Consider the following 16,451-nt stretch of genomic DNA (forward strand, 5'->3'; position numbering starts at 1 on the left):
ACGTAAGGGTAAGAGAGATGTGTGGAAATAAAAAGAGCGTGGTTGAGAGAGCAGAAGAGGGTGTTTTGAAGTTGTTTGGGCACATGGAGAGAATGAGTGAGGAAAGATTGACCAAGAGGATATATGTGTCGGAGGTGGAGGGAACAAGAAGAAGAGGGAGACCAAATTGGAGGTGGAAAGATGGAGTGAAAAAGATTTTGTGTGATCGGGGCCTGAACATGCAGGAGGGTGAAAGGAGGACAAGGAATAGAGTGAATTGGGGCGATGTGTTATACCGGGGTTGACGTGCTGTCGGTGGATTGAATCAGGGCATGTGAAGCGTCTGGGGTAAACCATGGAAAGCTGTGTAGGTATGTATATTTGTGTGTGTGGGCGTATGTATATACATGTGTATGGGGGGGGGGGGGGGTTGGGCCATTTCTTTCGTCTGTTTCCTTGCGCTACATCGTAAACGCGGGAGACAGCGACAAAGTATAATAAAAAAAAATGTAATAATAATAATAATAATAATAATAATAATAATAATAATAATAATAATAATAATAATAATAATGATATTCATAATAATAATAATAATTATAATAATAATAATAATAAATATAATAATAATAATAATAATAATAATAATAATAATGATAATAATAATAATAAGAATGATAATAATAATGATGATAATAATAATAATAATAATAATAATAATAATAATAATAATAATAATAATAATAATAATAATAATAATAATAATCATTATTATTATCATAATGATAATGATTATGATAATTATAATTATAATGCTTTATTACCATAACAAGTTAGCCTTTAGTGCATAGCCAATCTTTGCATGTTACGTATAATGTACTGAAAGCAGAGCGTCGTATGTAGAGGCAAGCATGACACAGTACTTTACACTGACGGGTGATAACACGTCACCTCCCGTATACGATACCGATCAATAACCTTCTTCCATTACCTGATCTTATCGTTCTCATTGTCTCAGATATTCCCCATTCCATCCTTGTACCTTGGTCTCTGTCTTCCCCTACCTCTCCCTCATTCTAGATTTAGTAATAGATCATTTGATCTAGTTTCTCTTCACTTATCTTCTCCACACGTTCACACCATATTCGTGCATGCCGGTGTGTTCTCTTAGTTCCACCGTTGCTAACTCCTACACGTTGCCCCTACAGCGTCATTCCTTGTCATGTTAGATGACTATACAATGTCGAGAATGATATGCTGCTTGATTAGTTTTAAGTAATATCAGGAAATTATTATAAACAGAAATGTCACCAAACGTGTTCAAAGACTCCAAACTTTGTTTGTACGAATAAATTTTAAGCATTATTGCCCTGTTGTCCAACAGAACCAGTTAACGTTATTTGCCATCCACTTCAATAATAAGTTGAAATAAATTTTCTTGTATTTTATTATTTTAAGGTCAGGTTAGGTTAAGTTAGGTTAGCTTAGCTTAGGTCAGGTTTGGTTAGGTTAGGTTAGGTTAGGTTTGGTTAGATTAGGTTAGGTTAGGTTAGGTTAGGTTAGGTGTGGTTAAGTTAGGTTAGGTTAGGTTAGGTTAGGTGTGGGTAGGTTAGGTTATTTTAGGTAAGGTTAGGTTAGGTTACAGACCAACACTGAGGTAAAGTCGTGGCTAAGATCAGCGTTAAGGGAGTACCAGATACATGGAGATTTGCGACAAGTTACCTCGCTGTGAGGAGGTGGCTGTGGGCGTGAGTGCCTCTGGTGTCGGACACGTTGGCGTAGTGCCACTTGGGAACGTAGATCATGTGCTTCTCCTTGGTCATGATGTGTTCGGCTATATCTGATAGAAGGATAATATTTGATTTCAGAACTAAAAATAAACACGTACCAGGCCTATTAACAATTGAGGAAGAAAACGTAGAAAGAGTAAACCAGTATAAGTATTTGGGCTTTATGATTGATGACCAGTTGAAGGGAAGTGTTAATACAGATATGGTGTCAAGGAAATGTAACCAAAGATTACACTTTGTACGTATCTTGCATAACCTACGTGTAGATAAAATGGTCATTAGCCTATTTTACAAATCAATTTTAGAATCAGTTATAAATTTTTCAATCACTGCCTGGTATGGAAAACTTACTTGCAAAGATAAAAAGAAGTTGGGAAGGATTGTTAAGAAAGCAAGAAAACTAGGGGCAGAGACCACATCACTGAATAAGCTTTATCAAAAAGGTACAATGAAACAAGTAGACAGAATGATGAAAGATGTAACGCATCCGCTACATAATTGTTACACGTATCTTAAATCTGGTAGAAGTCTAGCTCTGCCCAAGCTGCACACTGATAGATACAAAAAGTCGTTTGTACCTAAAAGCATTCTGCTTTTCAATCATCTATCATCACTATAACTTCTAGCTTTAAGTTTCATGATAACTGTAGGTGATGGTTCATGATAGGGATGGTGACAAGCTGATATCGCATGTACACAATAGCAAAGTAACATTTTATATGAAATAACCTATGCAATATTTCTTGTTAATATTTTAATGTTTTTTTTTTTACAACTACTAAGGAGCTCTAAAGCCAAAACGAATTTCATTTTGTATTACATTTTGTATAACAATTTGACGAATAAAGTATCTTATCTTATCTTATATTATCTTAATAAAATCCATGTCATTCAAACGCAGGGGATCAGTCTGAACAGATCAAAAGGTTCTCAAAACACTTCAGTTTTGTTCATGTTTTATACAAGTGATATCAACACATAGCAACACTTTAACTGATGATGATAAGAAGATGGTCATGCACACTTCAACTGATGATGATAACAAGATGAAGGTCATGCACACTTCAACTGATGATGATAACAAGATGAAGGTCATGCACACTTCAACTGATGATGATAACAAGATGAAGGTCATGCACACTTCAACTGATGATGATAACAAGATGAAGGTCATGCACACTTCAACTGATGATGATAACAAGATGAAGGTCATGCACACTTCAACTGATGATGATAACAAGATGAAGGTCATGCACACTTCAACTGATGATGATAACAAGATGAAGGTCATGCACACTTCAACTGATGATGATAACAAGATGAAGGTCATGCACACTTCAACTGATGATGATAACAAGATGAAGGTCATGTACACAAAATCCGGTGACACGCCATTAGTCTGGGAGTCGTGCAACGCGCCTGTTTGAAGCAATACTGAACATACGGGTCTTAAATTCTACCCAGTTAAACATACTTCCAACTAAAACGACACTCCCCAGGCAAAAACGAGCTGTAATTTCCCGTATATGTTTCTGCCGTGGACACAGTGGGATCAGTAAAGCTTCATCCAGGCAAGTGGCGAGGACTTAGCTCGGCGAGTAATATCCCATAACCAAAGTCAACTCCACAGATAGAATGTGTCATATTTCCAACAAAAAATTAAGGCATTGTGTCCAGTCATTGAATCAATAAGAAATCACCTTTGATCCTCGTAGTCTTGTTTCCGTAGGCATAGTCGAGTTGATAACATAGTCCGAACAGCATAGGTATCAAGGGGTAGAGGACGACAGAGTTCTTGGTGTGGCGGAACCCGGCGTACAGAAACGAAGCCGAGGAGACGAAGAATGGCACAAACCATACCAGACGCTCCCGAACTACAGCAACTCGCACGGCCACCTGACGCTCAGCCAGCCTGCGTCCTGCCTCTCCTTGTTTCCTGCTCTGTCGGTGGAGACACGTCACTCTTCGTAAGGTTATGACATTCTATAAATACAACAAAATTGTTATTACATAATCATCTAACACTATGTAGGTATTAGTCTTTATGTTATATAGGGAAACATGGGCAACTGAATGAATTAGCTAAGGCCATTTAGTTAACGATATATCATATTGATTCATATATCATACTTTGCCGCTGTCTCCCGCGTTAGCGAGGAAGCGCAAGGAAATAGATGAAAGAATGGCCCAACCCACCCACATACACATGTATATACATACACGTCCACACCCGCACATATTCATACCTATACATTTCAACATATACACATATATGTACATACACAGATATATAATCATATACACATTAACATAATTCATATTTCCTATCTTTATTCATTTCCGTCACCACGACCGCCACACATGAAATGACAACCTCCCCCCCCCCCCGCATGTGCGCGAGTTAGCGCTAGGAAAAGACAACAAAGACTGCATTCGTTCACACTCAGTCTCTAGCTGTCATGTATAATGCACCGAAACCACAGCTCCCTTTCCTCATCCAGGCCCCACAAAAATTTCCATGGTTTACCCCAGACGCTTCACATGCCCTGGTTCAATCCATTGACAGTACGTCGACCCCGGTACATCACATCGTTCCAATTTATTCAGTTCCTTGCACGCCTTTCACTCTCCTGCATGTTCAGGCCCCGATCGCTCAAAATCATTTTCGCTCCATCCCTTCAACTCCAATTTGGTCTCCCTCTTCTCGTTCCATCCACCTCTGACTATATATATGCTCTTCCTCACTCTTTCCTCACTCATTCTCTCCATGTGACCAAACCATTTTAAAACACCCTCTTCTGCTCTCTCAACCACATTCTTTTTATTACCACACAGCTCTCTTACCCTTTCATTACTTACTCGATCAAACCACCTCACACCACATATTGTCCTCAAACATCTCATTTCCAACACATCCACCCTCCTTCGTACAACCCTATCTATAGCCCACGCCTCGCATCCGTATAACATAGTTGGAATCACTGTCCCTTCAAACATACCAATTTTTGATTTCCGAGATAATGTTCTCGCCTTCCACACATTTTCAACGATCCCAAAACTTTCACCCCCTCCCCACCCTGTGACTCACTTCCACCTCCATGGCTCCATCCGCTACCAAATCCAATCCCAGAAATCTGAAACACTTCACTTCCTCCAGTTTTTCTCCATTCAAACTTACCTCCCATTTGACTTGCCCCTTAACTCTACAGTACCAATTAGCCTTGCTCTTATTCACATTTACTCTCAGCTTTCTTTTTTCACAAACTTTACCAAACTCAGTCACCAGTTTCTGCAGTTTCTTACCCGAATCAATCACCAACTTCTGCAGTCATTCACACGAATCTGTCAAAAGCGCTGTATCATCAGCGAACAACAACTGACTCACTTCCCAAGCCCTCTCATCCACAACAGACTGCATACTTGCCCCTCTCTCCAAAACTCTTGCATTCACCTCCGTAACAACCCCATCCATAAACAAATTAAACAACCATGGAGACATCACGCACCCCTGCCGCAAACCGACATTTACAGAGAACCAGTTACTTTCCTCTCTTCCTAGTAGTACAAATACCTTACATCCTCGATAAAAACTTTCACTGCTTCTCGCAACTTCCCTCCAACACCATATAGTCTTAATACCTTCCACAGAGCATCTCAATCAACACTATCATATGCCTTCTCCAAATCCATAAATGCTACATACAAATCAATTTGTTTTTCTAAGTATTTCTCACAACATTCTTCAAAGCAAACACCTGATCCACACATCCTCTACCACTTCTGAAACCACACTGCTCTTCCCCAGTATGATGCTCTGTATATGCTTTCACCCTCGCAATCAATAACCTCCCGTATAATTTTCCCTGAATAGTCAACAAAACTTACACCGCTGTAATTTGAACACTCACCTTTCTACCCTTTGCCTTTCTATAACATATATATATATATTAATATATATATATATATATGTTTTTTTTTTTTTGCTTCGTCGCTGTCTCCCGCGTTTGCGAGGTAGCGCAAGGAAACAGACGAAAGAAATGGCCCAACCCATCCCCATACACATGTATATACATACGTCCACACACGCAAATATACATACCTACACAGCTTTCCATGGTTTACCCCAGAAGCTTCACATGCCCTGATTCAACCCACTGACAGCACGTCAACCCCGGTATACCACATCGATCCAATTCACTCTATTCCTTGCCCGCCTTTCACCCTCCTGCATGTTCAGGCCCCGATCACACAAAATCTTTTTCACTCCATCTTTCCACCTCCAATTTGGTCTCCCACTTCTCCTCGTTCCCTCCACCTCCGACACATATATCCTCTTGGTCAATCTTTCCTCACTCATTCTCTCCATGTGCCCAAACCATTTCAAAACACCCTCTTCTGCTCTCTCAACCACGCTCTTTTTATTTCCACACATCTCTCTTACCCTTACATTACTTACTCAATCAAACCACCTCACACCACACATTGTCCTCAAACATCTCATTTCCAGCACATCCATCCTCCTGCGCACAACTCTCTCCATAGCCCACGCCTCGCAACCATACAACATTGTTGGAACCACTATTCCTTCAATCATACCCATTTTTGCTTTCCGAGATAATGTTCTCGACTTCCACACATTCTTCAAGGCTCCCAGGATTTTTGCCCCCTCCCCCACCCTATGATTCACTTCCGCTTCCATGGTTCCATCCGCTTCCAGATCCACTCCCAGATATCTAAAACACTTTACTTCCTCCAGTTTTTCTCCATTCAAACTTACCTCCCAATTGACTTGACCCTCAACCCTACTGTACCTGATAGCCTTGCTCTTATTCACATTTACTCTTAACTTTCTTCTTTCAAACACTTTACCAAACTCAGTCACCAGCTTCTGCAGTTTCTCACATGAATCAGCCACCAGCGCTGTATCATCAGCGAACAACAACTGACTCACTTCCCAAGCTCTCTTATCCACAACAGACTTCATACTTGCCCCTCTTTCCAAAACTCTTGCATTCACCTCCCTAACAACCTCATCCATAAACAAATCAAACAACCATGGAGACATCACACACCCCTGCCGCAAACCTACATTCACTGAGAACCAATCACTTTCCTCTCTTCCTACACGTACACATGCCTTACATCCTCGATAAAAACTTTTCACTGCTTCTAACAACTTACCTCCTACACCATATATTCTTAATACCTTCCACAGAGCATCTCTACCAACTCTATCATATGCCTTCTCCAGATCCATAAATGCTACATACAAATCCATTTGCTTTTCTAAGTATTTCTCACATACTTTCTTCAAAGCAAACACCTGATCCACACATCCTCTACCACTTCTGAAACCACACTGCTCTTCCCCAATCTGATGCTCTGTACATGCCTTCACCCTCTCAATCAATACCCTCCCATATAATTTACCAGGAATACTCAACAAACTTATACCTCTGTAATTTGAGCACTCACTCTTATCCCCTTTGCCTTTGTACAATGGCACTATGCAAGCATTCCGCCAATCCTCAGGCACCTCACCATGAGTCATACATACATTAAGTATGTATGTGTGGAAGTCGAGAACATTATCTCGGAAAGCAAAAATGGGTATGTTTGAAGGAATAGTGGTTCCAACAATGTTGTATGGTTACGAGGCGTGGGCTATGGATAGAGTTGTGCGCAGGAGGATGGATGTGCTGGAAATGAGATGTTTGAGAACAATGTGTGGTGTGAGGTGGTTTGATCGAGTGAGTAACGTAAGGGTAAGAGAGATGTGTGGAAATAAAAATAGCGTGGTTGAGAGAGCAGAAGAGGGTGTTTTGAAGTGGTTTGGGCACATGGAGAGGATGAGTGAGGAAAGATTGACCAAGAGGATATATGTGTCGGAGGTGGAGGGAACAAGGAGAAGAGGGAGACCAAATTTTAGGTGGAAAGATGGAGTGAAAAAGATTTTGTGTGATCGGGGCCTGAACATGCAGGAGGGTGAAAGGAGGGCAAGGAATAGAGTGAATTGGAGCGATGTGGTATACCGGGGTTGACGTGCTGTCAGTGGATTGAATCAAGGCATGTGAAGCGTCTGGGGTAAACCATGGAAAGCTGTGTAGGTATGTATATTTGCGTGTGTGGACGTATGTATATACATGTGTATGGGGGAGGGTGGGCCATTTCTTTCGTCTGTTTCCTTGCGCTACCTCGCAAACGCGGGAGACAGCGACAAAGTATAATAATAATAATAATATATATATATATATATATATATATATATATATATATATATATATATATATATATATATATATATATATATAAATATATATATATATATATATATATATATATATATATATTTTTTTTTTTTTTTTTTTTTTATACTTTGTCGCTGTCTCCCGCGTTTGCGAGGTAGCGCAAGGAAACAGACGAAAGAAATGGCCCCCCCCCATACACATGTACATACACATATATATATATATATATATATATATATATATATATATATATATATATATATAGATATTTCTTTCTTTTCTTTCAAACTATTCGCCATTTCAAGCGTTAGCGAGGTAGCGTTAAGAACAGAGGACTGGGCCTGGAGGGAATATCCTCACCTGGCCCCCTTCTCTGTTCCTGGTTTTGGAAAATTAAAAAAAAAAACGAGAGGGGAAGATTTCCAGCCCCCCCCCTCCCTCCCCTTTTAGTCGCCTTCTACGACACGCAGGGAATACGTGGGAAGTATTCTTTCTCCCCTATCCCCAGGAATAATATATATATATATATATATATATATATATATATATATATATATATATATATATATATATATATATATATATATATTTTCTTTCATACTATTCGCCATTTCCCGCGTTAGCGAGGTAGCGTTAAGAACAGAGGACTGGGCCTTTGAGGGAATATCCTCCTCTGGCCCCCTTCTCTGTTCCTTCTTTGAGAAAAACAACAAAAAAACAAGAGGGGAGGATCTCCAGCCCCCCGCTCCCTTCCCTTTTAGTCGCCTTCTACGACACGCAGGGAATACGTGGGAAGTATTCTTTCTCCCCTATCCCCAGGGATATATATAAATATATATACTTATTTTGCTTTGTCGCTGTCTCCCGCGTTAGCGAGGTAGGGCAAGGAAACAGACGAAAGAATGGCACAACCCACCCACACACACATGTACATACATACACATCCACACCCGGATATATACATACCTATACATCTCAATGTATACATACATATACCCACACAGACATATACATATATACCGATGTACATAATTCATACTGTCTGCCTTCATTCATTTCCATCGCCACCCCGCCACACATGGAATAACGACACCCTCCCCCCTCATGTGTGCAGGGTAGCGCTGGGAAAAGACAACAAAGGCCCCATTCGTTTACACTCAGTCTCTAGCTGTTATGTAATAATGCAACGAAACCACAGTTCCCTCTCCACATACAGGCCCCACAAAACTTTCCATGGTTTACCCCAGACGCTTCACATGCCTCCCACACCATATATTCTTAATACCTTCCACAGACCTTCTCTATCAACTCTCTCATATGCCTTCTCTAGATCTATAAATGCTACATACAAATCCATTAGCTTTTCTAAGTATTTCTCACATACATTCTTCAAAGCAAACACCTGATCAACACATCCTCTGCCACTTCTGAAACCACAGTTCTCTTCCCCAATCTGATGCTCTGTACATGCCTTCACCCTCTCAATCCATTGACAGCACGTCGAACCCGGTATACCACATCGTTCCAATTCACTCTATTCCTTGCACGCCTTTCACCTTCCTGCATGTTCAGGCCCCGATCACTCAAAACCTTTTTCACTCCATCTTTTCGCCTCCAATTTGTTCTCCCACTTCTCGTTCCCTACACCTCTGACATATATATCCTCTTTCTCAATCTTTCCTCACACCTTCTTCTATTCTCTTAACCACACGCTTTTGATTACCACACATCTCTCTTACCCTTTCATTACTTACTGGATTAAACCACCTCACACCACATATTGTCCTCAAACATCTCATTTCCAACACATCCATCCTCTTTCGCACAACTCTATCTATAGCCCACGCCTTGCAACCATATAACATTGTCGGAACCACTATTCCTTCAAAAATACACATTTTTGCTTTCCGAGATAACGTTCTCGCCTTCCACACATTTTTGAACGATGCCAGTACTTTCGCCCCCTCCCCCACCCTATGGTTCACTTCCGCTTCCGCTGCCAGATCCACTCCCAGATACCTAAAACACTTCCTCCAGTTTTTCTCCATTCAAACGTACCTCCCAATTGACTTGTCCCTCAACCCTGCTGCACCAAATAACCTTGCTCATATTCACTTTTACAGTCAGCTTTCTTCTTTCACGCACTTTACCAAACTCAGTCACCAGTTTGTGCAGTTTCTCACCCGGATCAGCCACCAGCTGTGCATCATCAACAAAGTACAACTGATTCAGTTTCCAAACTCTCTCATCTACAACAGACTGCATACTTGCCCCTCTCTCCAAAACCCTTTCATTCACCTCTCTAACCACCCCATCCATAAACAAATTAAACAACCATGGAGACATCACGCACCCCTGCCGTAAACCGACATTCATTGAGAACCACATACTTTCCTCTCCTTCTACTCGTACACATGCCTTACATGCTCGATAAAAACTTATTCATTTATTTATTTTGCTTTGTCGCTGTCTCCCGCGTTTGCGAGGTAGCGCAAGGAAACAGACGAAAGAAATGGCCCAACCCACCCCCATACACATGTATATACACACACGTCCACACACGCAAATATACATACCTATACATCTCAATGTACACATAAATATACACACACAGACACATACATATATACCCATGCACACAGTTCACACTGTCTGCCTTTATTCATTCACATCGCCACCTCACCACACATGGAATACCATCCCCCTTCCCCCTCATGTGTGCAGGGTAACGCTAGGAAAAGACAACAAAGGCCTCATTCGTTCACACTCAGTCTCTAGCTGTCATGCAATAATGCCCGAAGCACAGCTCCCTTTCCACATCCAGGCCCCGCACAACTTTCCATGGTTTACCCCAGACGCTTCACATGCCTTGATTCAATCCACTGACAGCACGTCAACCCCGGTATACCACATCGATCCAATTCACTCTATTCCTTGCCCGCCTTTCACCCTCCTGCATGTTCAGGCCCTGATCACTCAAAATCTTTTTCACTCCATCTTTCCACCTCCAATTTGGTCTCCCTCTTCTCCTCATTTCCTCCATCTCCAACACATATATCCTCTTGGTCAATCTTTCCTCACTCATTCTCTCCATGTGCCCAAACCATTTCAAAACACCCTCTTCTGCTCTCTCAACCACGCTCTTTTTATTTCCACACATCTCTCTTACCCTTACATTACTTACTCGATCAAACCACCTCACACCACACACTGTCCTCAAACATCTCATTTCCAGCACATCCACCCTCCTCCGCACAACTCTATCCATAGCCCACGCCTCGCAACCATACAACATTGTTGGAACCACTATTCCTTCAAACATACCCACTTTTGCTTTCCGAGATAATGTTCTAGACTTCCACACATTCTTCAAGGCTCCCAGGATTTTCGCCCCCTCCCCCACCCTATGATTTACTTCCGCTTCCATGGTTCCATCCGCTGCCAGATCCACTCCCAGATATCTAAAACACTTTACTTCCTCCAGTTTTTCTCCATTCAAACTTACCTCCCAATTGACTTGACCCTCAACCCTACTGTACCTAATAACCTTGCTCTTATTCATATTTACTCTTAACTTTCTTCTTTCACACACTTTACCAAACTCATTCACCAGCTTCTGCAGTTTCTCACATAAATCAGCCACCAGCGATGTATCATCAGCGAACAACAACTGACTCACTTCCCAAACTCTCTCATCCACAACAGACTTCATTCTTGCCCCTCTTTCCAGAACTCTTGCATTCACCTCCCTAACAACGTCATCCATAAACAAATTAAACAACCATGGAGACATCACACACCCCTGCTGCAAACCTACATTCACTGAGAACCAATCACTTTCCTCTCTTCCTACACGTACACATTCCTTACATCTTCGATGAAAACTTTTCACTGCTTCTAACAACTTGCCTCCCACACCATATATTCTTAATACCTTCCATAGAGCATCTCTATCAACTCTATCATATGCCTTCTCCAGATCCATAAATGCTACATACAAATCAATTTGCTTTTCTAAGTATTTCTCACATACATTCTTCAAAGCAAACACCTGATCAACACATCCTCTACCACTTCTGAAACCACGCTGCTCTTCCTCAATCTGATGCTCTGTACATGCCTTCATCCTCTCAATCAATACCCTCTCATATAATTTACCTGGAATACTCAACAAACTTATACCTCTGTAATTTGAGCACTCACTCTTATCCCCTTTGCCTTTGTACAATGGCACTATGCAAGCATTCCGCCAATCCTCAGGCACCTCAACATGAGTCATACATACATTAAATAACCTTACCAACCAGTCAACAATACAGTCACCCCCTTTTTTAATAAATTCCACTGCAATACCATCCAAACCTGCTGCCTTGCCGGCTTTCATCTTCCACAAAGCTTTTGCTACCTCTTCTCTGTTTACCAAATCATTTTCCCTAACCCTCTCCCTTTGCACACCACCTCGACCAAGACACCCTATATCTGCCACTCTATCATCAAACACATTCAACAAACCTTCAAAATACTCACTCCATCTCCTTCTCACATCACCACTACTTGTTATCACCTCCCCATTAACGCCCTTCACTGAAGTTCCCATTTGCTCCCTTGTCTTACGCACTTTACTTACCTCCTTCCAAAACATCTTTTTATTCTCCCTATTATTTAATGATACTCTCTCACCCCAACTCTCATTTGCCCTCTTTCTCACCTCTTCCACCTTTCTCTTGACCTCCTGTCTCTTTCTTTTATTCATCTCCCACTCAATTGTATTTTTTCCCTGCAAAAATCGTCCAAATGCCTCTCTCTTCTCTTTCACTAATAATTTTACTTCTTCATCCTACCACTCACTACCCTTTCTAATCAACCCACCTCCCACGCTTCTCATGCCACAAGCATCTTTTGCGCAATCCATCAATGATTCCCTAAATACATCCCATTCCTCCCTCACTCCCCTTACTTCCATTATTCTCACCTTTTTCCATTCTGTACTCAGTCTCTCTTAGTACTTCCTCACACAAGTCTCCTTTCCAAGCTCGCTTACTCATACCACCCTCTTCACCCCAACATTCACTCTTCTTTTCTGAAAACCCATACAAATCTTCCCCTTAACCTCCACAAGATAATGATCAGACATCCCTCTAGTTGCACCTCTCAGCACATTTACATCCAAAAGTCTCTCTTTCGCGCGCCTGTCAATTAACACGTAATCCAATAACGCTCTCTGGCCCTCTCTCCTACTTACATACGTATACTTATGTATATCTCGCTTTTTAAACCAGGTATTCCAAATCACCAGTCAGCACATAAATCTACAAGCTCTTCACCATTTCCACTTATATACATATATATGTATATACATATATATATATATATATATATATATATATATATATATATATATATATATATATATATATATATATATATATATTTATATATATATATATATATATATATATATATATATATATATATATATATATATATATATATATATATATATATATATATATATATGGAGAAAAACTGGAGGAAGTAGAGTGTTTTAGATATCTGGGAGTGGATCTGTCAGCGGATGGAACCATGGAAGCGGAAGTGGATCATAGGGTGGGGGAGGGGGCGAAAATTTTGGGAGCCTTGAAAAATGTGTGGAAGTCGAGAACATTATCTCGGAAAGCAAAAATGGGTATGTTTGAAGGAATAGTGGTTCCAACAATGTTGTATGGTTGCGAGGCGTGGGCTATGGATAGAGATGTGCGCAGGAGGATGGATGTGCTGGAAATGAGATGTTTGAGGAAAATGTGTGGTGTGAGGTGGTTTGATCGAGTAAGTAACGTAAGGGTAAGAGAGATGTGTGGAAATGAAAAGAGCGTGGTTGAGAGAGCAGAAGAGGGTGTTTTGAAATGGTTTGGGCACATGGAGAGAATGAGTGAGGAAAGATTGTCCAAGAGGATATATGTGTCGGAGGTGGAGGGAACGAGGAGAAGAGGGAGACCAAATTGGAGGTGGAAAGATGGAGTGAAAAAGATTTTGTGTGATCGGGGCCTGAACATGCAGGAGGGTGAAAGGAGGGCAAGGAATAGAGTGAATTGGAGCGATGTGGTATACAGGGGTTGACGTGCTGTCAGTGGATTGAATCAAGGCATGTGAAGCGTCTGGGGTAAACCATGGAAAGCTGTGTAGGTATGTATATTTGCGTGTGTGGACGTGTGTATGTACATGTGTATGGGGGGGGGGTTGGGCCATTTCTTTCGTCTGTTTCCTTGCGCTACCTCGCAAACGCGGGAGACAGCGACAAAGTATAAAATAAAAAAAAAAAAAAAAAAAAATATATATATATATATATATATATACATATATGGAGAAAAACTGGAGGAAGTAGAGTGTTTTAGATATCTGGGAGTGGATCTGGCAGCGGGTGGTACCATGGAAGCGGAAGTGGATCATAGGGTGGGGGAGGGGGCGAAAACTCTGGGAGCCTTGAAGAATGTGTGGAAGTCGAGAACATTATCTCGGAAAGCAAAAATGGGTATGTTTGAATGAATAGTGGTTCCAACAATGTTGTATAGTTGCGAGGCGTGGGCTATGGATAGAGTTGTGCGCAGGAGGATGGATGTGCTGGAAATGAGATGTTTGAGAACAATGTGTGGTGTGAGGCGGTTTGATCGAGTAAGTAACGTAAGGGTAAGAGAGATGTGTGGAAATAAAAAGAGCGTGGTTGAGAGAGCAGAAGAGGGTGTTTTGAAATGGTTTGGGCACATGGAGAGAATGAGTGAGGAAAGATTGACCAAGAGGATATATGTGTCGGAAGTGGAGGGAACGAGGAGAAGTGTGAGACTAAATTGGAGGTGGAAAGATGTAGTGAAAAAGATTTTGAGTGATCGGGGCCTGAGCATGTAGGAGGGTGAAAGGCGGGCAAGGAATAGAGTGAATTGGATCGATGTGGTATACCTGGGTCGACGTGCTGTCAGTGGATTGAATCAGGGTATGTGAAGCGTCTGGGGTAAACCATGGAAAGCTGTCTAGGTATGTATATTTGCGTGTGTCGACGTATGTGTATGGGGGTGGGTTGGGCCATTTCTTTCGTCTGTTTCCTTGGGCTACCTCGCAAACGCGGGAGACAGCGACAAAGCAAAAAAAAGAAAAGAAAAATGTATATAATTAATATATATATATATATATATATATATATATATATATATATATATATATATATATATATAATGTTACGAACACGTGTGTGTGTCCACATGTTCGTATATTTGAGTATGGTGTATCTCTGTGTATCGTGTGCCTTAGTGTAGGGTGTGGTTGCTATCGGGTCGGATCTCACTTCCCTGACCGTGTTAATTGTCCTAGGAATTATGTTTTGAAGCAGATGTTGACCAGTCCTCTAGCACCCAAACCCTTGTCAACGGCGACAGGTCAAGGCGTGGGGCCAGCTGCGGGGTATGTCATCCCGTACGTTCGCTGCTGTCATGGACAAGGGAGCAAAGAAGTTTGAATATGTGGGCCGGACCTTAGGCCTCCTTCAGCCAATCACGTCAAGATGAGGGCGTGACAATCAGTCTTTTGATCTATCAAGGGCAATTGTGTCATTCTGACCTATCGTAGCCATAGGTGGCGGGTCGAGGCGTGGCTAGCTGTTCTTGCCTTGCTGGTCCTTCAGATAAAAGGCTCAGACGATCGTCTGGGAGTCGATTCCTTCAGCAGTCCCGAGCCCAGCAAGGTAATGTAGGCTTTCCCTGTCTCGAACCCCGTAGCCACCGCTGCCCTAGTTTGTAAGATGCTTACTGTGTCACGTGGTTTAGCTAAGTGTAACGATGATGTTTACTGTGTCACGTCAGGTTTAGCTAAGTGTAACGATGATGTTTACTGTGTCACGTCAGGTTTAGCTAAGTGTAACGATGATGTTTACTGTGTCACGTCAGGTTTACTAAGTGTAACGATGATGTTTACTGTGTCACGTCAGTTTAACTAAGTGTAACGATGATGTTTACTGTGTCACGTCAGGTTTAGCTAAATGTAACGATGATGTTTACTGTGCCACGTCAGGTTTAACTAAGTGTAACGATGATGTTTACTGTGTTACGTCAGGTTTAGCTAAGTGTAACGATGATGTTAACTGTGCCACGTCAGGTTTAGCTAAGTGTAGCGATGATGTTTACTGTGTTACTTCAGGTTTAGCTAAATGTAACGATGATGTTTACTGTGCCACGTCAGGTTTAGCTAAGTGTAACGATGATGTTTACTGTGTTACGTCAGGTTTAGGTAAGTGTAACGATGATGTTTACTGTGTCACGTCAGTTTAACTAAGTGTGACGATGATGTTTACTGTGTCACGTCAGGTTTAGCTAAATGTAACGATGATGTTTACTGTGCCACGTCAGGTTTAGCTAAGTGTAACGATGATGTTTACTGTGTTACGTCAGGT

General features: G+C 41.3%; 1 protein-coding gene across 2 annotated transcripts in view; it reads right to left on the reverse strand.

The window, feature by feature from the left end:
• Positions 1 to 16,451, reverse strand: part of LOC139758853 (plasminogen receptor (KT)-like) — an 89,778-nt gene that overhangs the window by 64,307 nt on the left and 9,020 nt on the right. For both annotated transcript variants that reach the window (XM_071680716.1, XM_071680715.1), the window contains 2 exons: positions 3,470 to 3,710; positions 1,702 to 1,819 (listed from right to left, as the gene is read on the reverse strand). In XM_071680716.1, coding sequence (XP_071536817.1) covers positions 1,702 to 1,819; positions 3,470 to 3,710 — 359 coding nt within the window. The remainder of the gene's footprint in view (positions 1 to 1,701; positions 1,820 to 3,469; positions 3,711 to 16,451) is intronic.

Source organism: Panulirus ornatus, chromosome 31 (genome assembly GCF_036320965.1).
Source record: "Panulirus ornatus isolate Po-2019 chromosome 31, ASM3632096v1, whole genome shotgun sequence".
NCBI lineage: Eukaryota > Metazoa > Arthropoda > Malacostraca > Decapoda > Palinuridae > Panulirus > Panulirus ornatus.